The sequence below is a fragment of the Protobothrops mucrosquamatus genome, unplaced genomic scaffold, assembly GCF_001527695.2.
Source record: "Protobothrops mucrosquamatus isolate PMUCROS unplaced genomic scaffold, P.Mucros_1.0 scaffold1047, whole genome shotgun sequence".
Classification (NCBI taxonomy): domain Eukaryota; kingdom Metazoa; phylum Chordata; class Lepidosauria; order Squamata; family Viperidae; genus Protobothrops; species Protobothrops mucrosquamatus.
The window spans coordinates 582271-609158 of NW_015387279.1; the positions used below are offsets into that span (position 1 = coordinate 582271).

The window sequence follows — 26888 nt, forward strand, 5'->3', positions numbered from 1 at the left end:
GAGGATTTTATACATTGTAGTAATGAAATTTGATATCTAATCCTGTGAAAACTGAGCACATAAAATAAAATTGACCGACAGCATGGATGCAGGCCATAACTTACTATTAAATTCTCTTCAGATCATAATGGTATCTATCCCGGAATACTATGAAGGCAAGAATGTCCTCCTCACTGGTGCTACTGGTTTCATGGGAAAAGTTCTTCTAGAAAAGCTACTACGATCCTGTCCAAAGATAAAGGCAATATATGTTTTGGTGAGATATAAAGCAGGAAAGACATCTCAAGAAAGAGTAGAAGAAATGATCCACTGCAAGGTATGATTTCAGAAAACATGTTTATTACAATGTTTTTAGGATTTTTGAAGTGTGTTTTGACTAAAAATAAGAGAATACACATGTTGGAGTAATGTTTTACTACATGACTATATAGTACTCATTTTTTATCATTAACATAAACCTACAGAAGTAGCAAGAATCCTTTGGTTTGAGTTTATTTAGAGGCTATTTTGCTTTCTTGCCCAAAACCTTTGTCATTCTTGAATGTCAAACATTTCTTTTAAAACTACTGGTGTCAGACCATTAGCACATTCTGTGGCGAAGAGGCAACTAAATAATTCACTGTTCCTGCACAAAAATATTCACGAAAATCTGAAAACAAAAGGACATGTCGAAGGTGGAAAGACAGAGGCAGGTGATCAAAGAAGAATACATATAGGTGCCCTGAAAAATGTCAAGAAGTTAAAGGTCAGAATGAGTTGAGTTTGGAATATGAAGAACAATAAAATATTTATGTCTTCAAATAAATGGAGAAACAATATAAGAGGTATTTAGTAGTTATAGCGAAAGAATACAAAGAAAAGATAGAAGTACTCTTCTCTTATATTGACTTACATAGCGACGAGGATATGTGTTATACCAGGCTAGAAGAGATTTGACAACCATTTGTCTAAAATGGTTGTATAGGATTTCTTGCTTGAGCAGAAGGTTTGACTAGAAGACCTGCAAGTCCCTTCTAACTCTGTTATTCTGTTAAATGTGAAATACTGATTGAAGTGTGATTTGAACTTGAGAATATAATAATGTGGATTCCTACTGACTTTACGTGAGATTAGACTTTCAGAAATATTGTATGATAGTGAAGAAACTTGTTGAATCTCTCTCCATTTGAGAAGTCTGATGAAGTACTAAATGAATGTTTGTCTATTGCCCCCATCCCCACCGCCCAAAAGAAGAAGGAAAAGGAGAAAGAAAGATCCAGGGAATTCAGATCAATCTGACAACTTGGGAAGATCAGATCAAAAAAGCGTGTATGCACCTTGAAAATAATAGAACTATTACAGAAGTCAGCATGGTTTTCTCAAAAACCGGTCTTACCAAACTAATCTTAGCTCATTAGTAGAATATATAAATGTTATTCATACAATATACTTTACTTTAGCAAAGGATTTAACAAAGTAAGCCACAACATTCTATTTACCAAGATAGTTAAATTTGGGCTGGCTAATATACCTAATATATTAGCTGGCTTGAAATGATACTAAAATAATGCTTATCAATGACTTTTCATTGGTCTAAAATGAATTGAGCATCACAGGAGTCCGGATCTAATAATTTTCAAATTTGTTATTAATGATTTGAATCTACCCCGAATTAAGGTATTATGGGGTCGTAAGAAGGGATTTGAGTGAAAAGGTAGAGAAACATTTTATAGAATTTGCCAGTGGTACAAAATTTTATTTTTCTATATTCAACAAATTTTGGAGTGATCTTAATAAGATAAAGAATTGAACTGAAAATTCAATTTCTAGTCGCCTCTAGATGAGATGGGTGATACACAAATCAAAGAAATACATACAATTGATTTAATTTAATTAATTGAGACACCATCCAATTTCAAACAGTTGAGACATCATCCAATTTTAAACAATTTTCTGTTACAGTACAACAGAAAAAATAAAATACAATACAGTTCGAAAACAAACCAGCAAAAAAAAAACAAGAAAGCAAATAAAAACCAAGAAGATGAATCCAACCATAAAATTCACAAGGAGATCCAACCATCCTAGCCCAAGGCCTGAAAAAGATTATCAAGGTCCTCCAGAATAGGCTATCAGGGTGGAAGCCACCCATATTCCAGGGCAGCTTCATTCCAGAGGGCAAGTGCTGCAGCAGGGAAAGTATCTCTCTTGTATCTCAAAAGATGACACTATTTAATAGAAGAGGCCTAAAGTATGCCAATCTACCACAAGGGTGCAACTGATAGCTCAGATGAAACTGTGCAAAGGCCTTTAGTCACAGCTTAGCTCATTGAGCAGGAGCTGGGAGTTCAAGGCTCTCTCCAGATTGCAGACAATCCTTCAGTGGTAAAGGACAACCCTACCCTATGTCAAAGTTGGAATCTCCCTGGATCTAGCTGGCCTTAATAATATCCATTTAGTTTTGATATTGGGATGAAAACGTATCCACACAGCTTCTAAGTACTTGGCTTGGCCTAAATTGGATGTTGTAGCATTCTCTGTGTGTTTATGCACAATGCATGCCTTCAAGTCAGTTTTGCTTCCTAGGGTCTGCCTGGGCACGTCCCTGTTGATAAAATTTTGGGAAGTGATCTGCCATTGCATTCTTCTTAGGACTGAGGGAGTGACTGGCTCAAGGTTACCCATCTGTCTTGTGTCTAAAGCAGGACTAGAACTCAAAATCTAGCCTGGTGTCTTAATTAGTACATCATACTGGGTCTCATACTGATGATTCTGAATGCCAAAGTGGTGAATAACAGATAGCAGTTTCATATAGATCTTGAATAGGAGGGAGAGAATATTGAACCCTGAGGTACTCCATAAAAGAGGGCCCAACAGAATGATCTCTTCTGCCTTCCCCAGTACCAACTGGAACTAACCTCAAAAGAAGATAGACAACTACCAGAAAATTATTTTCCCAATTCTCAAACCCCAGAGCCTATCCAGAAGGATATTATGGTTAACAGTATTGAAAACTAGCAACACACCAAGAAGCACAAGGATGAGTGTATCACCTCCATCATTCTAGGCTATGCAACAGGTCATCGGCAAGGGCAACTAAGGCTATCTCTGTACTGAAAGCTGACTGAAACTGAACAAGATATTCTGCTTTCTCCAGACTTCTCAGCAACTGCAGTCTGACATTTTCAACAACTTTAACTGAAAAGGGAAGATTGGAGATGGGATGATAGTTATTTAGGAGCATTGGGTCTGAGGATGACCTCTTGAGAAGGGGGCATACCGCTGTCCCTTTTGAGGATATAGGCACTATCCCCTTTCTCAATGAGGGAATACTCATTGATACTCATCTCAGATCACACAATAAGACTACATCCTTGCAGGGAGGTAGGGCCCATTTTATACCAGCTAGTCAGAAGGCAGTAGACTGACTGTAATATTCTCTACCATCCGATCATGTTGCAATTGCTCTGAGACAAAAAACAGATCCAATGTCCAGATGCTGGTATGTGTCTGACCATTGATGACTTGGGACAGTTCCATGGTTGCCATGGAGGCCACAAACTCCTGTACTGCTTCAGATTAAATGTCATCAGGTGGCAGATTGAAATCCCTGAGCACCAACAGCCTTTGCAACTTTATTGGCAACCCAGCAAAAGAATTAGCAGTAGAGGCAGTGATGCTGCTGGGAGGCTAGTACCCTAGCAACATCTCAATTGTTCCCTAGAGTTCAACCTCAACCAGAACACCTCAACATATGATTAACTGCGGAGCAGAGCCTCTAAGACCACATAAAGATTCGTGTATGACTAAAGCCACACCACCTCTCCCCTTCCCCTTTAATCTCAACTGACGCTAAACCTGAACTCAGAAGGTTCCAAGAGGGGAGCGGTTAGTTTTTTGTGAGAGATACCAGGCCAAATGCCCTTATTCATGAATGAGAAACACTTTATTACATACTGTGCTGGTCTTCAAAAGCAGCATCCGAAGCCTAGGACCACCAAGCATCTGATAGCCCAGTCACTGTGGGTACACTGAGGGTTTACACACCAGGATCACTTTCAAAAAGCTCTCGGTGTCCTTGAGTGAAGCCTGCCCCTGAGTTCCTACCATACTTCCATTTGCCCATTGGCCTCCCATCTTTCACTTCTTTTTCCCAGGCTAAGTACATAATCTCACATCAACTGATCCCACATGCACTGAACTCATTGTCCCCAATAAGCTAACTGGCACTTTAGGGAACCCACCACCCTTTGGCCACACCTACCCAAACACTCGATGGAAACTGGGGGCAAGCCCCTTCAGTGAAAGAGTAAATTTCCCCTCCCACCAAAATGAGGGTGATGACACCCCCAGAGATAAAGCTAGGGAAACCACATACCCCTGAGTTTCAAATAAAGTCCCAATGGCACAGATCCGGAGCTCATTTAGGGAGCCAAAAAGCAGGGCCATCAACATCCCCCAACCTGTAAGCGGGGCCCCCAAGACCAATATAGCATCTCTAACCTAGTGCTCATTGCTTTCCCCAACAGCCTGTAGCTTCCTCCTAGGCCCTGGGTGACAAGGGGAGGGCTAGAATACAGGTGAAATATGCCCATGTCAGCCAAATATGCCCAACTGTCAACTGGCAGTTGGGTGATATAAAAAATGTTAAAATTATTATTATTACTTTAATTCAACGCTGTAACTGGTTTATGGGTTAAAGCTAGGCAGACACATCCCTGGCCGCCTACACATATTCCGCCTACACATGTAGCAAGTTCTATGAGTCTAGCTCTAGCAGAACCTAAAGTAATAGACTTGCTCTTGCAAGGGCAATACTGCCTTCTCAAACGATACCATTGGAGAAACCTTGATAGGCTAATGGAAATTCCAACTAGCTTGGATTCAATTTCGACTTGATTTACCCTATCCAAAGCCTTACACTCTTGAGACATTTAGCAAGATGTTGATGTTGCATACTGCCAGCAGTCTGTAACAAGGTAACATCAATGTATTAATTATATTGTATGTAATTATTACTGGAATAATGAATATTACACAATCCATCCTTATCAAATGTACACGAGATGTATATATCAAAACTCCTGCCTGGAATGTGTGATATGTTGCTTAAATGTAAGTAACATGCCCATCATAGATTAGTGTTGAGAATTGTATGAGCGCTCTATTTTTGTCTTGTTTAATGTCTTGTCCTGCTTCTTTTTTATAGCTTTTTGATAGATTACGAGATGAGCAACCAGAATTTAAACAGAAAATTGTTCCAGTTGCCAGTGATCTTACAGAAGTAGAAATGGCCCTTAGTGAGGAAGACAAGAAGAGTATTCTAAATTATGTTAATATTATATTTCATTGTGCTGCTACCGTACGATTCAATGAAATCCTACGGTGAGTATGTTTTATTAAAACTAACACAGTTTCTAATATTTTTGGTGTAAAGTCTTGATTTTGTAAACTTTTAAAGAGAAAAAATGTATTACTTTGTCAAGCCTTAATGTCTTGGCTCTGAGTAAGAATGAATGTATTAATTTATATTTACTACATAGGTAATCTTCACTTACCAATCACATTTGGGACCAGCAATTCCATCACTAAGAGATGCAGTCATAAAGTGCAAAAACACATGACCATATACGTGACTTATGAATGCAGTTCCTCTAGTCCAGTTGTGTTTATTACGCAAATCATCAATTTAAGTGCAAAATCACATGAGCATAACTTGTGACTTCCTGCTGGTTTCCCTGTTGACTTGTTGGCAGCTGTCTATGAAAGTTGCAAATGGTGACCAAAAGATGCTGCAACCATTATAAATGCATGTTGGTTGTCAAGTACCTGAATTGCAATCATGTGACCAGTGATCTGCAATAGCCAAACTTTGAGGACCAATCATAATTCCTTGTTCAGCACTGTCATAACTTTAAATGGTTGCTGAACAAATGGTCACTAAGGGGACTACCTGTACGTTTTACTGTTTCTAAGACTTAAAAATATACTTGCTTAATTGATAATTGAATTAAAGAGTATGACAATTTGTAATTTGAAATTTAAGTTTGTCTCGGAAAAATGATTGAATTCTCTATTATTTTACATGCTTTGTTTTTACACTAGGCATTTTCTTTCTTGAGCTGCTGTTCATGGCACAAAGACTTTAGCTCTTATGGTTTTTTTCTTTTACTTCAACAGGGATGCTGTTCAGCTCAATGTCATTGCAACACAACAGCTTCTCCTCTTGGCTCAGAAAATCAAGAATCTAGATGTGTTTGTCCATGTTTCAACAGCATTTGCATACTGCAATCGAAAACACATTGAGGAAGTTGTTTATCCACCTCCTGTTGATCCTAAGAAATTAATAGATTCCTTAGAGTATGTATTCTTTAATATTTTTCCTTTTCTATTGAGAATATTAGGAGATGATGATTAAGAGTTGGGTTTTAATTTAAGATCATTTTTGGTTTGAATTAACTCCCGATATAGTTGCTTGGTACTTTCACTAATATTTTACAATGAACTTGCATATTTAGATATAAGGGGGTTAGATCCTAGCTTTGTTAGAAAAGGTTCTTTGGGGTTTGAAGCACTTTTGATCCAGCAGATCATTTCTGTAGGTGGAAAGGCAAAATATATTTTTTGTAGATTTTCTATTTCAAACTTTATACAAGTAGTCTTTGACTAACAACCATTTGTTTAATGACTATTCAGAGTTACCATGACACTGAAAAAAGTGATTTATGACTAGTCCTCACACTTAACCATTGCAGTTTCCCCACAGTCATGTGATCAGAATTTGGGCACTTGGTAGCCAATATATAAGATAGGATAGGATAGGATAAGATAAGATTATAAGATAAGAAAGATAAAGATAAAAAGATAACCTTTATTGTCATTTATTTTACTGTGGGCAGAACGGCACACATCAAAAATGAAATTTAGTTGCCCGCTGTCAAAGTGAAACACATACATGACACACATCTAAACATACTATGTACAACATATGTATAGACCCACACTCCTACATATACATAGCAAATAAATATTAAATACTGTCCATTTGAATATATAACGGAAGGAGGAAGCTTGAGAGTTCACAAGGTTAATGCTGTATGGAATGAAACTATGGCTGAATCTGGATGTTCTGCTACGGATACCACGAAGCCCCCTCCCAGAAGGTAACAAGGAAAACAGGTCGTGAAGAGGTTGTGTAGTGTCCCAGATGATCTTACGGACTCTGCTCAAGCAGCGCTTCTGTGCTATGTCCTGGATGGGAGGGAGGGAGCTGCCAATGATCTTTTTGGTCATCCTCACCACTCTCTGCACTGCCTTCCTGTCTGAAGCAGTGATGCTTCCAAACCAGACTGTGATGCTGTATGACAGGATGCTCTTGATTGTCCCCCTGTAGAAAGTGGTCAGGACAGGGGGAAGGAAGATGTGCTTTTCTCATGCGACGCAGAAAATGCAGGCACTGCTGTGCCCGCTTCACCAGTTTCTCACTGTTGAGCGACCAAGCCAGCCTACTCGTTAGCTGCACATCCAGGAATTTGATGCTGGTAACCATCTCCACAGGTGAATCATTAATGCACAGAGAAGTGTGGCTGTGCCTGCCTTTTCTGAAATCGACAGTGATCTCTTTGGTTTTTCCAGTATTTAAACTAGGCTGTTTTCCTTACACCAGTTCACCAACCCCTCAACCTCCTTGCAGTAAGCTTCCACCTTGTCATCATGAATAAGGCCCACTACTGTTGTATCATCTGTGAACATATAATTATAATTATATTATCATATAATTATGATGTTTGCAGTGCTCTGGGATCATGTGATCATCATTTGCAACTTTCCCTCCTGACTTCTGACAAACAGAGTCAGTGGGTGAAGCCAGATTTGCTTAATGACTGCATGGTTCACCAAAGAACTACAGTGATTCGCTTAACAACCATGGCAAAAAAAGGTTGTAAAATCAGGAGAAACTCACCAACTATCTTGTTTAGCAATGGAAATGTATTCATTTATTTGTTAATAAATGAAGGGCTACCCAATTGTGTTCACAAGTTGAGGACTACTGTACCCTCTGAAAATCTGCTCCAGTATATTGGTTTGTATAAAATACAAAACTGCTGCTGGAAATTTCAGAGGGAGGAGAAGATTGGCAAAGATCACATTTTTCTTTTCTGCTCGTCTAGAGTGAAATTCTGGATCCAACCAAAGTTTGTTTTTCTGGTTTTCAGTTAGAAATTTTGGTGGTAAATTGCATTATAATTGTTAATAAATACACTCTTCTTGAGGTGTGATAACGGTTCAGTTAGAATGAACAAGCTGTGTGCTTTTGTGTGTATATGTAGGGGTGTAAGTCTATACATATATTGTATATAGTATGTATATGTTGTATATAGTATGTTTAGGTGTGTGTCATGTATTTGTTCACTTTGAGAGCGGGCAACTAAATTTCATTTTTGATGTGTGTCGTTGTGCCCATAGTAAAAAAAATGACAATAAAGGTTATCTTATCTTTTAAATTTGGAAGGTCTTAATGAAATTAAGCTTTTTAGCTGTTCCTTTTAGTATGACCTTTCCCCTAGCTAGCCCCATTTGCTATTCTCTAAGTCTGAAGTTCAGGCATAACTTCATTGTGACTTATTGAAATAAATGGAAGTGAGTAAACATGATTACATTTTTCAGGTTGATTTCAGTAGATTTGAAGAACACCTAAGGCTGCAATTCTGTGTATTTAGGAGTAAACTTGTAAAGTTCGACTTTAATTTGAGTAGAACTTTTAGAATTGCACTCTTAATACAGATTCAGTTCACTATTAATGATTTAAACCAGGGGTCTTCAAACTTGGCAACTTTAAGATTTGTGGACTTCAACTCCCAGAATTCCTCAGCCATTATGGCTGGCTGAGGAATTCTGGCAGTTGAAAACCACAAGTCTTAAAGTTGCCAAGTTTGAAAACCCCTGATTTAAACAGTGGTATAAGAAATTAGGTTTTCCTTCCATGAAATTATTACTAATTGCAGCTACTAATTTACTTTTTTGATGCTAATTTTCATCATATTTAAATGAAACTAAAAACCAATGCCTCGAAAATGACAACTCTTAGATTTAAAATAACTTGATTAAGCCTCTTACAATAAAATATGTCCTTTCAAATTGATTTTCTAGTGTAGCGGGTAAGGAGACATGTTTAACTACTCTTTGTTACAAGTGGACCTGGTGTTAGATTTTTAGCAAAATACTTTTATCTTTGAAGTGCTTTAGCCCTGAAATTAAAAAAAAGGTAGCTTAGTTTAATTGGTAGGAAATGGTATTGGGCTTTGTGTTGGGGTTTTATCCTTATAAAATGCTTGGAGTTACTGAGAGTGAGTTGGGCAGCCATATAAAATTTCTAAATAAATAAGAAAGTTGTTACAAGATATATATTATGCTTGTTGGACACTTGAAAGCGGTGATACTTTATATATTAACATATTATATTTTATTTCTCAGGTGGATGGATGACAGTCTAGTAAATGATATTACACCAAAATTAATTGGAGATAGACCCAATACCTACACATATACAAAAGCCTTAGCAGAATACATTGTACAGCAGGAAGGTACAAAATTAAATATTGCCATTGTGAGGCCATCAATTGTGGGTGCCAGCTGGAAGGAGCCTTTCCCTGTAAGTCAGTGTTTATTATTTTTTCTTTGTCAATATTTTGTAATTAGTATCTATTGTTGAACTTTGAGCTATCTTTATTGTTCAGACATTGGAAAGAGTTATGTGAAAAGTTGGATGTAGGCTGACCTGCCTCTGGTTTCTGCCTTAAATTTCTTTTGTGAAGGAAAAGCATGTGATTGTGTGGGTCTTTGCTGATCCAAAATACAAGACGATACAGAAAACTGCTTTACATAATTTTTGGCAATTGATCCTTCAAGGTCAACATCATCTCTGTTGACTATTTGGGAGTCTTCAGAAATTCACACTTGGGTTTTCTTTAATGTGTACTTGAGGAAACTGGGGATCAAACTTTGGTATTTCTACATGCAAAGCAAGTACCTGCCTCTAAATTATAGCTTCTCTCTTGTAAAGAATTCATATATCCAGCTACAAGAACCTATACTGCTCAATTATATTACAATAACAAGTATTGGTTAACATATAATTAGTAATAATTAGATTGTTGAACAGGATATTTCAGAAATACTAGCAATATATTTTAATCTACCGCTACCACCATGTAGCAGTTGTTCCTTTGGAGCACCTTGTTAAAACAGCTCTTGAAAAAAACATTCCTACTTTCTTGATATGTATGTGAAAGTAATTACAGAGCCTTTTGCATTCATAGCATATTAGCACTAATAGTATCAGTTTAAGCAGATACTAATTCAAATCCTTAAATTTTAGTATCTGCTCATTTTATCATAATGAGAACTAAGCAGAATATTTCCTTGTTCTAAGACCTATTTTTGCTGATGAAGTAATTCAAAATTTGACAATTCCTTTGATATATAATTCCTGTAATTCATGCTTCTGAAATGTCACAACTGTATTAAACTCATGCAGATGAGTATTTTTAAGCAGTGGATATATTGACTTGCAAAGTAAACCAGGATTCTTGATATTTCGGTTATACCATGAATGTATCAGTTCTTGGAGCATGCCTTGTTCCTGGTTAGTTCTTCCATTATAAGTAACTAAACTGGAAATAGTTCTATTAAAGAAGTTTTCAGGTTGTATTAAGGTATGGTTTATGTTACCATCAGTTATTGACTAGGTTTGTACAATATATTAAGCCAAAAAGTGATCTATTTGTATATTGTTCAAACTCTGAATTCCAACTTTATCCTCAAACTGTGTTAATTCTTAGACTGAAAACACGAGAGGGTTGGGAGGGACAGATTAGGATCCCTATTTAAACGGAATGCTAAAAAAGACAATTTCTCCTTTGTTGAGTTATTCATGCTAGCTTCAAGAGCCAAGTTGGGGTAAAAGTACATTTATAAGATCTTCCAAAATCCCAGTTTACCATTATGTCTGATCACAGGTGTAATATATGAGGCTTTGGGGAGTAGAGGGAGAAGAAGATACCTATTGATAAAGCAGTCAGTGCAGCTTTCATGTCTAATAAGATTTTTTATCTGTTGGATCAAAAACTGCTCTATAAACATAGCTATGCTAAAGAATCATTATTTCGTAAGCCTTTTGAAAATGGATATGTTTGTTTATTTAGCAAATTCATATAGCTGCCCCAATGCACAAACAGTGACTTTGGGCAGCATACAGCAATTAAGTAAAACAATAAATATTTTAAAACAAGTACATGTTGGTATTCATAACTAACATTTGTCATTTCTTATCTACACATTTCTCTTCTAAAAAAGCACATTCTTTAACGATACGGAATGTTTCAGGTATGAATGTAATATAATATTAGATATTCAGACATTTGATTAAAAAAAGCTTAGTTTTATTAAAACACAATACACAATACAAAATATTTCATTGTTCATTATGTTATTTCTCAACAGGGATGGATTGATAACTTTAATGGACCTAGTGGCCTTTTTATTGCTGTAAGTAACAGTTTAAATGAAGGGGGTTTTTTTCTCTTAAAAACTGAATTTATTTGAAATGGCTTTCTTAATGTGTATTTTTTTTTTATTTTAAGGCAGGAAAAGGAATTCTTAGAACAATGCGAGCCTCAAATAATGCAGTTGCCGATCTTATTCCTGTAGATGTAGTCATCAATGCAACAATAGCTGCTGCTTGGTATTCAGGAGTTAATAGGTATAACAGGTGACAATTCTTTTTACATAGGATAAGCAATAGTTATATAATATTAAATTATAAGCTTAAATTTCCCAAAATATTGATGTTATTTGTGTTTGTTCTTTACACCCATTAGGCTCCTTCAACTTATATACAGGTCTAGGCTTTAATAACAAGTGCAGTTTTGCCCAGTTCATCTGAGTTACTCAACACATCCACTATCCTCAGCCTGAAATTTATGACTGATTTCTGAGGTCATGAATTGAGCTATAATGCAAGATCAGGGAGTGTATGATCTTTCATTGTTCTGAAACATAAGTGATTGTTCAGATATGCTTGAGTTTTTGACAGCACTCTTTCTTCGAAGATATTTGAAAACCTTTATTTGTTATTTATGAGATCTATGGGCTGTCCCAGTCTGTTACAGCTCTAGAAAGCTTATAGAATACAGATAGTTCTCGACTTATTCATTTAGCAACTGTTTGAAATTACAGCGGCACTGAAAAAAAGTGACTTATGATCAGTCCTTGTACTTAGCGAGCATTGCAGCATCTCCAGGGTCACATGATCAAACCTTAGGTGCTTGGCAACCAGCATGTATCTATGATGTTTGCAATATCCTGGAGTCGTATGATTGCCATTTGTAAGCTTCCCAGCCAGCTTTCAGCAAAGCAAAATCAATGGGGAAAGCCAGATTTGCTTAACGACCACATAATTTAGTTAGCAACAACAGTGAATTGTTTAACAACTGTGGCAAAAAAGTAGGAAAATTGGTCATGTCCCACTTAACAGTCACCTTGCTTAGCAATGGGAATTCTGGTCCCAATTGTGGCTGTAAATCAAAGTCTACCTGTACATTAATAAAAATGCACTAAAAGAATTATATCATCAAGACAGACATTCTGGAAAAGAAACAGCAATAATCTAAAAGCCAAAAAATAAAATATTGAATATGATGTACAGCAGGGGTCCCCAACCTATGGGCCAGAGCCCACTACCGGGCTGTGGGCTTTTGACTACAGGGCCGCATGAGTGGCTGGCCAGTGTGCATGTTTGCAGAACCCCACTCGCATGAATGTCGCCACGAGTGCAGTGGGAGTTTGCAGCCCAACTTGCGCGAGCAATGGGTGTTTGTACATGCGCATGCATTCACCCCACCACAAAACCATCCCTTTTTTCCCTCCTCCCCCCTGCTCTGGGCCACCAACCCTGAAAGGTTGGCAAGCTCTGGTGTACAGAACTTAAAATGCCAAAAGGCAGCAGGTAATGTCAAATGCTGGTACAAATATCAGCATTAGGAATCCATTTTTTTCAGAACATGCTATATGTTAACTTTCTTTAGAGGATTTCAGCTGTTTAATTTAGCAAGACATGGTCTTGCAATATCTGAATATATTGTCCCAGAGTTAAGGATGGTACTGCATTCTAGATTCTGACTATTTCAAATAAAATGTGCATGTTTTGTTGACAGCAGAACAATCTGATTTCAGAAAAGCCTTGATTTACTTTAGTTCTGGCCAAACGTTCTGTTTGTTTTGCACATCCTGGCCAAGTTCTTTTTTAACATACAGACGGCATTTTCTTTAATTGAAATGAAGGGAAGAGGTTTAAGTAGTCAGTGTCAATCCTGTAAAACTGGCAAAATTTGCAGCAAGTTTGAGAATATGCTGACAAGTATGAGTTGAAAACCACAGCCTCCTTATAATCCCTAACTTTTTTTAATTAAAAAACCCAGAGGCATGTATTTTCTGTAGTCCCCCCCCCTTTTGCCTTTCTAAAAAGATGGCTATGCATCAAAATTTCTATTCTGCCTTTCCTTGAGGATCCTAATCCCACGGAATTGTTTTGTAAATGTAATGTTAACTGACTGTTTGGCTGCTGCTTTATATTTCTGTTGCTCTACTTTTTATAATTATTCAGCCAGTTTTCTGCTGTTCTGCTTCTCTTTGTTTTTGACTGTGCCTAAATTGTTTTATACTGATGATATAGAAAAAAATATAATCTTTTTTTTTTCAGGCCAAGAAATATTATGGTATACAACTGTACAACGGGTGGCACTAATCCCTTTCATTGGGGTGAAGTTGGTAGGCCTCTTTTTTCCCTCTCATAATTAGTTCATTTTAAAAATAGCTTATATAGATAGCCATGATCAAGTTAGACTCAGTTGGAATTACTTTTAAAAATAGCAGTGATTCTCCTTAATTCTGCTATATTTTCCCTTCTATCTGGATACATCTGAAGGACTTTTTTTGTTTTTGCTCTTTCGCTGAATAGATAATCCAGTTTGAAGTTCATCTTTAAAAATGTACACAACTGAACCAAGTTATATTCTCATTAATTTGTTGTGTATATTTTAAACTATACTCAATCGAATAGAACACTTTAGGAGTGAAAAACTTCAGTATTTGATCAGTATTACATCAATGTGGGTAAATCACATAGCTGCATGTTTAGTAGGAAATACAAGGTTACACACCCTTTATTTGCCTGTGTGTACACTGCACTTTCAGAGGTGTAGTAAAAATAGCCTTAAAAGTCTATAAAACTAAGCAAATTTGCATATTGTATAAAAGTCACAGAACTTCATTTTTCTGATAGAAATGCACTGATACAGACCAAGTTTTGGAACAGTGTTCACATACAGTATCTGTGGCTTTACTTAGCATTTGAATTATGATGTATGGCTGTATAGCATTTCTGATTAGGACATATTACCAAACAATACTAAAACACAAGAAATATGTTTTGAGACTGCATAGTATTTGCTGATGTCCCTTACATATCAGGAAGCTGAGAAAAAAAAAGTCAAATTTTACTTCTGTCCCATTAGCTCATATGGTGCCACTGTATTATGCTGAAATTTATACTATTACTGACATCTGATCCCATCATCCAATATTTGAGATTTAGCCCACTGTTTTAGTTTCTAAACTTTTCAGATTCCATGCAGTATATTGATTTTGTATTTCCCAGAAGTCATTTGAAACTTAAGAAGTTGTCTAATCTAGGCATTAGCCTAGAGGTAATCTCTCTTATTTACAGTTCTTTGGTTAGATTTTATGGGTGGAAAAAGGAAAGCTTGTATTTTTTTCAATTGACTTATTTCTTTAGAAAAAAAATTGGCTGACTTACTAATAAAGGTTAAGGTAGAGGAAGCACCAGTTCAGATCCTTAAAAAAAGAATCTATTTTATGTAGTGAGTTTGTTAATATTTACTTGAATTTATTATACTATATATCTTAATTTTGAAATGTTGCTTTAATGTAACATGCCTGAGTGTTGTATGATTATGTAAATTATAGAAAGGTAAGCCTATGAAACTCTATTCTCATTTATTCACACAGATTTAATAAGTAACAAAGAGAAAAAGGGAGAAAAATTAAAAAGTGATGCTTAGGTATGCAAACAAGTCCAATGAGAAAGTTTTGTAATTTTACAGTCTAATTGAATAAAATGCTTTCACTTTGTTAGTTAATGAAGTATGTATAGGAAATAATGTGGTTTAAATCAATGGGAATAGTACTATCTGTTGTGATGTCCATGGAAGTCCAGTACATTTACATGGTTATTATCAAAGCTGTTACACAACTTTTCTTTCTTAGAATACCATGTAATATCCACTTTCAAGAGGAATCCTCTCGAACAGGCCTTCAGACGGCCCAATGTAAATCTAACATCCAATCACCTTTTATATCACTACTGGATTGCTGTAAGCCATAAGGCCCCAGCATTCCTGTATGATATCTACCTCAGGATTACAGGAAGAAACCCAAGGTAATGGTGACTAGCTCTGCTTTGTGTTCCTCTGGCTTTTTACAACCCATGCTTAACAAAATTAACACTTTTTTTTTCTTTTTCGTAATTATCGTTGAATGGAATGTTAAATCCACAGAAGTGTTCGACTCCAAGTCTGCTGTTTTCCGGCAACAGTGAAAATGGGATAGTATGGAGTAGTTAACCCATTAGGATGTCTAGAGATGATTGGATTTATTCTTTGAACAAGAGCTACTCAGAACATTTTGACCCTTATTTTTCCTACAGAATGTTACCTAAATTTGATATTCAAGAGGAATCCTTTAGAACAAGCAATCAGGCGTCCCAATCTTAAAATCCAGTCCAACCCCTTTATTCATCATTATTGGACTACAGTCGGTCACATACTTCCTGCGTTCTTATACGATGTTGTTCTCAGGTTGACAGGTCAGAAACCGTGGTAAGAAAGAAAGGGCTAATTTTTTGCTAAAAGTGATGGAAGCTTGGTGGCAGTTTAGATCATTGGCATGAGCTTTTTATCTTAGATTTACTAATGAGGAACCAACAATAACAGTAAAAGAGCTGGAAATTTTTGGGGACTTAGTGGCTGGTTGACATTTGCTTTATTAGAGTCATCGGTTCGTGTCATGCAGTTACTATGTTCTTCAAATCATCCTACTCTAGCACTGTTATTGAAAATTATAAGCTAAAATGAATGGGGAGGGAAAAGGGATAGAAATACTAAAACTATGGTACACATGGTTTTTTTTAATGGATTATTTAGATAACTTAGGACATATTTTACATCACCATCATTTGGCTTATAATTCTTTTGGCTTAGGAGTTTTTTTAAGCGGGCAAAATGTATATTTTTACTGCTCAAATCTGCATATTTTTTCTCTATCTTAACATTTAAAAATGGCAACTTTTTCAAGCTTTCTTTTGCAGAATTGCTGCTCAAACTGCACAGCCTCCACCCCCAAAAGTGAAGGAACAGAAGATATATCGTTATATTATTTCAGTAGTTTAGTATTTGGAGAGGAGAAGGAAACTATATATCTATATCTGTAAATATAAATACACATAAACACACACGTACAAAGTCAAAGATTGTAGGTATGTGTATGTGTGTGTGTGTGTGTGTGTGTGTGTGTGTGTGTGTGTGTGTGTGTATATATATATATATATATATATATACCTATGAGAAAATGAATATGTCTTTGACTTTGGAAACTCATTATTTCTCCTACAGCATTAACATACTATTCCAAGAGTTAGAAATAATTTTAGCAGACACAGCTCTTACTTTTTTGTCATAACAATTTAGGCAATAGCTTTCATTTGTACCATGATATAGGCAGCAAGCAAAGGCAGTTGAATGAGTCTAATATTTTTCCATGTCCATATACAGCAATTTTACTCTTCAGAACAACTTTCCCATGAAGGATACTGAGCATCTGTTAGTATCATTGTTGTCATTTTAGTAGTCTTCTCTACATTCCTAAAAGAAAGTTCTCAAGTAGAGAACATTTTTTCCATTCCCAGAAGCTCTTCTCTCTCTTCCTCTCCCCTCAGAAACTCTATTCTCTCTTTCCCTCCCCTCAGTCATTGTGTAATACAACTTTCAGATATAACTCACATCTTAATATACTGTATTTGAATTTTGTAAAACATGCTTTAGTAGGTTACATCACCTGAATGACTTTGTTTTGATTTGGAATCTAAGCAGGGGTTAGGCCAGATTACTTCTTTAATAGGAGACCACCAGGAAATGGCAGGAGCTGTAGGTGGTTGAAAAATAATATGCCAAAAGAATATGCCTGAAAAACTACTTCCATAGTGTTAACACGAAAAATACATTGATGTGCTTATATTAAGTTGAGGTCATTTTAAATCCTTGATTTTTATCATGGGAAAGGTGGATTTGGGATTAAAATGATTTAAAAAAATGTTTCCTACCAGCGAAGCTTGTATTTCCTAAACATGTTTGCATACTAACTGGTTGATACATCTGTTAAAAACATACCACTGTGAACTAATAATTTATCCCACAAACTCTGCGTACTCTGCCTGCTACAAGAAAATTAGATTCCTATTTAATGATGAACACATATACTTATAAAATGGTTTGTTTCCGGTCTTGTTTACACTGGAATCCTATCAAACAAAGGAAAAGTGATTCATTTTATAAATTAGATAGTATCTGCCTTTCAGAATGTCTTCTAATGTAGAATTAGTTTTTAGTGAGCTGAAATGTAATGATTTTCTATGAGATAAAAAGATTTTATTTTAAAATTTAGCACATTTTGGAACTGAGTACCATGGAATCAGAAAACTGGATCACCATCTCTCCAGAACATTATGATCATATAGCATCATTGGTGACCAAATGGTAGTCCTCATATCTGTATTTGTACATTTTAGGAGGAATGAGAAAGTGGCTTGAAGTAATCCATTTCCTGCTGAAATGGTTTAATAAAACAGTCTAATGTTCTGTAATAATAATTTACAAGTCAGGTAGAATATGTACACCCAAGTTAGTTCATAAGCTTCGACCATAATTTAAACTTTAATATCAAAGTACTGTATGTTTCAAATAGGCCATAACAGGAAAAAGCACTTCCTTTGAAATTGTGTTTTAACGTGTAATTAGAGATCCAAGAAGGAGACAATTTCTGCTTCTATTATTTATGAAAGATGCTGAATTAGTTTATCTTAACATTTATCACAGTAAAATAAAAGGCCGGAGAAACATTACGAATATATTTTTAGTTGCCTGCTAAATGGGATAAAAGCAATCTGTGGTACTCCCAATGTTGCTTAATTATAATTATAATTCTTAGCATCCCAGACAAGCCAGGTCAGTATGAAAATATTTGGAATTTTTAGCTCAGCAATATCTGTAACAGGCTGTTGCCTGACTACCCCTCTTAAGAAATCATCAAATTTATGACCACAATACCTTAGTAACTCCCCGGTCCTGTTTAGGAAAACTATGTTTGTGGCTTTTGATTAAATTTAGTTCAAGTGCTTGCTTAATTGTTCACACAGACGGCATATTGTGTAATTTTGTCAAGCATTGGGACATTTCACATGGTACATTTTCATTTCTTTGCTGGCAAAGAAATCCAGTGTAGTTTTCTATAATGAAAAGTAGGACTAGATTATTTTTTAGCCTAGCAGTGGTTTCTTCTGGCAACTTTCAGGCTTTTGGCTATTTGAAGTTGTTATTGTTGACAAAGTTGTATATGAGACAAAATGAGGTTTTGCACGTTACAATATGATTTTTAAAAAATAAAACAAGTTGAGCATAGAAGGGTATAGAAAAATCAAAGGCCAGATCCATAATTGTATTAAACTTGCAATACAATTTGTCTGCAGTATCAAATAACTTTATGTTGTTATGCTACCTAATACTGGAAAGGAGGGGATTATAAACAAGAAGTACAATCCATTAAAATTCATCTTGTTCTGTGTTGATCATAAACAACATGTAGAAGCTTCCCTTTAGCAAACATGTTCTGTGTTGATCATAAACAACATGTAGAAGCTTCCCTTTAGCAAAAATCCTCCAGATATCAAATAGCATTAGAAAAGATTATTTTATTTACATAATTTTTGTCTTACCTTTTAATCAGACGTAGTATTATTTAGCTATTAATAATAATAAAATAGGAATCAGTGTAACACAATCAAAAACTGAAAACAAAAATAGAATGCAGCAGTAAAAATATGAAGAAACCCATAGGAAAAATACACTACTTTAATGTACTATATTAATAGAGAGCTCCTTGCCAAAGTAAGGAGTTTTAAAGGTTAGAAGCATCCACAGATAATTTTCTAATGTTATTCTCCCAACAACTCTTGAGGATCAAAATAAAACTAATTCTCAATTACCGTACTTTAAATCCTAAGCATCTTAAAGAGGGAAAGTATTTTGTTCCAAATAACCTGATTCCAAATAATATACTGTAGGGTTTGTAAGTTAATATCAGTGGCTTCAGGAATAACTTGCTATTATAATTAGTCCCAATCTATGGCCTGGGTGCAGCAACTTGTATCAGCTGAGATATCAAAATATGGTTCTACCTGGAACAAATTGTAATAATGGGATGGAACTAAGGTATTAAATGTTATGAATGTTAAATACTACATAAAAGGTCATTGTGACCTGTCTTTAGTTTACAAACTTGTGAAGGAACACCAAAGAATTCTGGAATTCTTTGCGAGAGTAGCAATGTGTGGAAGTTCAGTCAAACTGGATTTTTTTCCTGATTAAGAAATTTGTTTCATTAATAAAGGTTTTCCATTTTGGGATGTTAAAAGGCTGAATATATTCTATGGTGTCTTTCAGTTTTTGCAGGATTGTGATTAAGTAAGTTTGAGAGATTTGAGTGTTTTCTGGGTTGTCTAATTGTATTATGTAATTCATCTGCCTGACAAAAATAATATATAACAACTCAGACACTAATAATTCCACAGGATCTGCAACATTGGAATATTCATGCAAATGTACAGTGGTTCTTAAGCAGAAAAGCTCTGTGAGGAGCATTCCTTGAAGAAAGGAAGTGTGTTTTCAGCTCATGAAAATTGTACTACTTAAGTATAAACAATGATATCTACAAAATGTTCTAAAGTTAAGAAATGATTTTGCTCTTAGAATAATATGTTTCAGAGAAGAAAATATTTAATAGATTCATGTGAGTAGAAGATGAACAGATGCCTTTTTGGCTTAAGTCCCTTATATTATTGCTTGGCAATTACAGCTTAATATGCTTAATATAATCATTTATTGCCATAAAACAAATGTTTTATTGATATAGTTGCTAGCTTTTGTATAATAGATATAACTAAATAGGGTATCACCTGAAGCAGTTTACAAATAGGAAAATAAGAAAAAAATGTGCTTATTTGTTTATATAATTTGTATGGATTGATTATGTTTCTTAGAATTGATACTGATTTTTAGCAATCAGATACATTTTCTCCATGAAAAACTGTCCCTAACCTCGTCCTTAAAGGATTGATAATATTTAGAGTGGAGACATAATTAGAAAAGTGCTTTAATAAATAAACAATAGAAGAAGCTAGATAGAATATCATAAACTAAAATCACAACTATCCAGCGAGCAGACAATAAAATGAAACCAAACTAACCTCTAAAAATAAATCGTGACAATGTTGAAAGAGAAGTCTTATCAGATTTGAAAAATGAAATGTTCTCCAGGAAAGATGTATATGTGTATATATGTATATACACATTTATGTATGTATGTATGGATATGCATATGTATATACACATACATATATACATGAGTTCAACTTGAGACCCTAGTGCAACATTTATTTTGAGAAACAATCTAGGATGCCTCTTAGTGTCCTTTCCATAAACTTAGTTATATTTTCCTTATGAATTTTATATCATTAAGGACTCTTGTTTTTAATACGTTTGGTTGAGCTAGATGTTATGGTTATAAATGTTTGAAAAAAGTACTTTATAACAGGGGTCACCAACCCTCCTGCGGTGCCAGACCATGGCCTGTTAGAAACCAGGCCGTGCAAGCGGCGGGTGAGCAAGCAAAGCTTCATCTGTGCATGCACGGGATCTAGGTTGCACATGAGTCCCCCCCCCGATCTATGGAAGATAATTTTTTCTAATGAAACCTATCTTTGGTGCCAGAAAGGTTGGGGACAGCTACTATATAACATGGACGAAATGTACAATTTCTCTTAATATAGCCCAGAAGCTGTTAAGATCCGCTGGGGAAAAAAAAATAGAAACTATAATATATAGTTTCACTGTTCTGAATTACCTTTACAGAAGCTTGTTATTTATATTTCAGATGTGTGTCTTCCTTTTAATAAATGCACTTATTATTTTCAATAGAATTGCATTTGGATATCCTCAATATAAGCAAGTTTATCATAACTGAATAAAAGAAATATGTCTAAAGCAACCTTTTTTTCATGGTGATTTTTCTTTTCCTCCTTCACCTTTTTATCTTCCTGGTGATCAGTGCTTTCTATTATAAGGTTCAATCTTGAAATGAGTCAGGGTCAAAATAGCTGTCAAATAAGGTTCTAGGGTTTGTATTGCTGATATTATAGCGGCGCCAACAAAAAGTGCAACAGAGTTTACTAAATTCAAGTTCAGCGATACTCGTATTTTAAAGCTATTTTTCAAGTTGATCCTACTAATAGAATGCACTATATTCAAACAAAATATTTAATGTTGACTGATGGGGCAGTAAACATGAATAGAATATTTCTGCATAATAAGTAGTAAACGTCTGAACCAGTGTGATGCAAAGCATCTTTTATAACCAGTATTCAAAAAAAGATGGTTTTATAAAGAAACATTTCTTCCACGACCGTTTCAATTTCTAAATTAATGGGCAAAGGAATATCTCATGCAAATCTGAACTCTTTGTGAATTATAGTGTGTGGTTGATTAGAGTTGTGCAGAGCTTCAAATTCAAAAGGTTAAAGATGATTTGGAGTGCATTATGATCCCAAAAAAAGGCACTGGTTTAAAGGAGTTGGAATTGATGTTACGTTTTCCCTTCATATCTGCATAGCCCTAATTCATACATAGATTCTTGTGTTCACAGTACTACCTAAGCAAAGGACCTCAGCCTTTCAAAAAAAATTATTTCACATGCTATGCAGAAATACTCTATTTTTGAAAATTCTATTCAAGTTTTAATGGTGTAATTGGCAAACTGAAGGATCCCGTGGAGGAACCTTCCTTCTAAAAGTTGAGTCATATTTCAGTTGTGAGTGTGATTTTCTTTAATAACATGTTTTCCTGGGCTATAGGATGATGAAAACAATAACACGTCTTCACAAAGCTATGGTGCTATTAGAGTACTTCACAAGTAATTCTTGGGACTGGAACACAGACAATGTCAATATGCTTATGAGCCAGCTGAGTCCTGAAGACAAAAAGGCAAGTTAATTTGTATTGCTTTGCTTGATAACAATATAGTACATATAGCACTTCAAATAAGGAGCAAAATGAAAACATAAGAAACTAACGAAAAGATAAAGCTGTAGTATGATCCCCTTCCATAGTTCCTAGCTTTGGTCTACTGTAGTTTTTCTGAAACAACAATAAAATGCCAGATGTGTTCAGTATGCTCATTTTCATAATCACAGTTAAATACAGATAGATCTTTGTATGTGCTGCATTGGAATCCCAGATAAACCTAAATAAAGTTACTATAAATAGTAGTATATTTTCCATAGAGTACAAAAAAAAAGATTTAGTTGTAAAATAAAAACTCATACATATTAAAGTGTTAACATTAAGGTAGGTTGATAGAAAGCCATTTAAGAATGATATATCAAGTACAAATTAATGTGCTGCAGATAATGTTCCAAATTTACATGCATTTTTACATTTAGTTTAGTTAAGGATGTTTATATTTTATATAACTGTTGTCTGTCTAAGATAGAAATTAAAATGTAATTAGAGATGGATCTGATTACTCAAAACTGTTTGCTTTTGAGCTAGGAATAAAACAGCCCAACTCAAAAAATTTTGCCAAACACTTTGAATTGGCTCTTTTCAAGTGGAATGAAGATTAAAAAGTTTCAAATTTTCCAATCAAAAGCAATAGGATATTGAAACAAATCCTTTGACCTCATTCAAAACAAATGTCCTCCATAATAGTTGGAATGGCAATATACTGTTTTTCATAATAATATACTGTGCAACTTTTTTTGCATTTTGGATATATGTATGTAATTGTTCAGTGCTTCTGTAACATAACTTTGTGTGGCAACCGTTTGCTTATGAGCATGTGTTGTGTAGTAGCACAAGATTATTTAGTAGTGATCCTTCTCCCTTTCTCTGCATATGATCCACATTCAAACTCATTTAATTTTATATATTAATAACACAGGATCCTGGGTTGATTTGTAAATTTCTGTTATGAATAACTCCAAGAATATTCCAAGATAAATGCTGTTGGTTTTTAACTTTTTAGCTGAGTTACAGATTGAGTGTCTAACACCGAATAAAATGCAGCAAAAAACTTTCATAAGGATCTTTAGAGATCACTGTTCTGATACTTTTTGGTACACAATAATAACAATGGGCTTATAAATGGTAATTTAAACAATATCTTTAATATTAAAATAAGGTGATTTTAAAATATTGATGACGATAGTGTTTTTCTCTTTGCTGAAATTTTCAGAGACTATTAAGACAGGTTAGTTTCCTGTAAAATATCCCTACCTACAAGACTATTGGTATCAACATGCTTCTTATGTAATTGTGCTTGTGGTTATTATAAGGGATCAAAGCATCTGAATTTATTTGTGGAGTCAATATTATGGATCATTAGTGGAAGTTAAGTTAATCCTTAGGTTGGGTGGGTAGCTGATGGTTTTTTTTGTTTTTTACTAAGAAACAATGTTTTATCCATTGTACTCCTGATTTGACTTTAAAACTATATTTTGTTAGTAATAGATACATTGTTTAATTTTTACACCAGGTATTTAATTTTGACGTTCGGCAGTTACATTGGGCAGAATATATGGAAAATTACTGCATGGGAACAAAGAAATATGTACTGAATGAAGAAATGTCTGGTCTCCCAGCAGCTCGGAAACACTTAAATAAGTATGTGGACTTGACTTCTTTACTTCATAAATTAATACATATTTATGTTAATTATTCTGAATGTAAAATGAGCTGTAGGGGCAAAGTGCTTGGAATGCAGTATTGTAGGCCAACTCTGCCCATAGCCAGGAGTTTGATCCTGACCGGCTAAAGATTGATTCAGCCTTCCATCCTTCCAGAGTAAGTAAAATGAGGACCCAGATTGTTGGGGGCAGTATGCTGACTCTGTAAACTGCCCAGAGAATGCTGAAAAGCACTATGAAGCAGTATACAAGTCCAAGTGCTATTGCTATTGCGATTGATGTAATTTTGTGAGTGTCAAAAATGTAGGAAGGCATGCCACACTAACTCGCTCCCATGTAACACCGCTGCTGCGCGAGCTGCATTGGCTGCCGGTGGCCTTCCGGGTGCGCTTCAAGGTGCTGACTATCATCTTTAAGGCGCTCCATGGCAGCGGACCGGGATACCTTCGAGACCGCCTTCTGCCACAGATTACCTCCCATCGGCCTGTACGCTCCCACAGGGTGGGTCTCCTCAGGGTGCCGTCGNGGCTATTCCAACAAGCGGGACTGGCCTAGGGCAATTTTTAGAGGGGTTTTAATCATATTTTAATCGGACAATATTTAAATATTTTTTCTTAATTGATTTTAATTCTGTAATTGTTATTTATGTTTTTTAAATCGATTGTCAGCCGCCCTGAGTCCGCAAGGAGAAGGGCGGGATATAAATTTAATAAATAAATAAATAATAAATATTTAAACACTTCTGTAAATATTAAAATAATTGACATTCTTATTGGAATCATTTCAAAAAATGCTACACAGGTGTTGTGGTAAAATAATTTAGGTGAGTTACATCAAGACTCCCCACATTTCTTGCTTATCTCTTTTGTCTGAAGATTACATATTGGGGTTTTGATAACCTTTTAAGTTGGGGAGAAACTGGGAAGTGATGTTACTGTTTGTATCAGTCTTTCAAATGTAAGTTATCTTGTAATTCTTAATATATGTACTCTATAGGAAGAGAGCATATGAATTGCATAAAAATCTTTATGTATGATGGGAGAATTCTATGATATGACAGGAAATCTCTACTGCAGAACAGTATAGTTTACTGATATGCAGATTTTTTTAGAACTAAACTGTTGTATTGTCAATAACAAAATTGTACACACTACTATAAAAATCCCTTTCCAATCAAATAGAAATGTGATAAAGAATGTGTTTTGTTTCTGCCTCAAGCTGTTATATTCTTATTTGCCAGTTTTCTTAAGTTTCCCACATTTGTTTTCTTTTTTTCCCTTTCTCTTGATTTGATTTATCTCTAGGCTAAGGAACATACGGTATGGCTTCAATACAGTACTTGTAATTCTCATCTGGCGAATTTTCATTGCAAGATCCCAAATGGCAAGAAACATCTGGTATTTTGTTGTTAGCCTATGTTACAAGTTCCTCTCTTACTTCAGAGCATCCAGCACTATGAGATACTAGAGATGACAATTCCAGCATTAGGACATCTATGCATTTGGTGGTCTAATGGCACAAAGCCGTATAATATACCTACTCATCTTGTCTTTTGTAAAAACATGAAATATTAGATCTGGATTGTGAAATACAGTTCATGTGATGCTTAATTGTGCATTTCTGTGAAGATTATATGGCTAATCTGGATCAATCTCTCATTAGGCAAATATGTAGGTAAAATATCCAAGCAGATTTATATCTGTATGAGGAAAACGTTAGGCCATGGACCAGTGTAACTGCAATTCTGGAATGCATTCAATTAAAATCTGCCTTAACATAGTAAACTTAATTTTTATTGCAAATAAGCGCATTTAGATAAGGTAAACAAATTATTCTCTTGGGTGGCAATTTATTTGAGAATCAAAGTGGATTTTTTCTGGTTAATCTTATGAGAAATATTCCTTGTAAATTATTTAAACTGGGCATTCTGTTAATCTTTCCTTGTTAGCTCTTTTCCAGAGGCTCTTAACTATACAAAAATTACTAAAAGAAATAAAAAATCTTTTTTGGGGGGGGTGGGGGGGAACTGCTGTTACAAGTACACCTATACATGCAGATTAATCCACAGGAAACAGTTAATACCACTACTGACAATTATACACAAGCATTACAATGCTTGTTTCCATCACCTATTTCTTAAGCCCATCATTCAACTAAAAAGGCAGGTTTCTTTTAAGAAGAAAACTGCCATTGGTACACAGTGTTTTATCTCCAGCTTTTTGAATTGTGGCTATAAAAGAGGGTGCAAAGAGAAAATGATGAAATAAGTGAATTTGTCCCTTAAATACAGCAAGAGAAACTTTCACTGCAGATCAGGAACTTGAGATCCGAATAGGAAAAAAGTCTGTTCCCTGTGTTACCTATATAATTTAAAAATGAATTACCAAATGCTTTATTTAGCATTTGGGAGTCAGTATATTTATGCTAAATAAGTTCAGTAGTTTCAGTAGAAATAGTTGAAACAAAAATGTAGAACATGGAAACTGTTAAATAATTCCTACTTGGGCTAATATCTTTTTCTATAGGTTTAAATTGATTTAGAGTGAGCATCCATTTGCAACTGTCCCCATAAAAACTAGATTTGAATTATGCTACGTTTAAAACATGCTTTTTATATCTCATGACATGTTCTACATTCTTATATTTCATGACATGTCCTACATTCTGTGCTAATTTATATGCTTTTATTTGTTATAACCCACATTTCCAGGTGTGGTATAGGATAATCTGATCAACTTCTAGTATATCTATTTTTATTACT

General features: G+C 35.1%; 1 protein-coding gene across 3 annotated transcripts in view; it reads left to right on the forward strand.

Moving 5' to 3' along the window:
• Nucleotides 1-25906, forward strand: part of FAR1 (fatty acyl-CoA reductase 1) — a 37660-nt gene extending 11754 nt beyond the window's left edge. The window contains exons 2-12 of one of the 3 annotated variants that reach the window (XM_015820048.1): nt 122-316; nt 5189-5364; nt 6160-6339; nt 9454-9631; nt 11482-11526; nt 11622-11740; nt 13739-13806; nt 15325-15496; nt 22295-22424; nt 23977-24104; nt 25432-25906. In XM_015820048.1, the coding sequence (XP_015675534.1) occupies nt 128-316; nt 5189-5364; nt 6160-6339; nt 9454-9631; nt 11482-11526; nt 11622-11740; nt 13739-13806; nt 15325-15496; nt 22295-22424; nt 23977-24104; nt 25432-25594 (1548 nt within the window). In that variant the 5' untranslated portion in view covers nt 122-127 and the 3' untranslated portion in view covers nt 25595-25906. Of the gene's footprint in view, nt 1-121; nt 317-5188; nt 5365-6159; nt 6340-9453; nt 9632-11481; nt 11527-11621; nt 11741-13738; nt 13807-15324; nt 15497-15763; nt 15936-22294; nt 22425-23976; nt 24105-25431 lie in introns of those variants that run through there. The other 2 variants (XM_015820049.1, XM_015820050.1) reach the window with 2 other exon arrangements.
• Nucleotides 25907-26888: the final 982 nt, after the last annotated feature.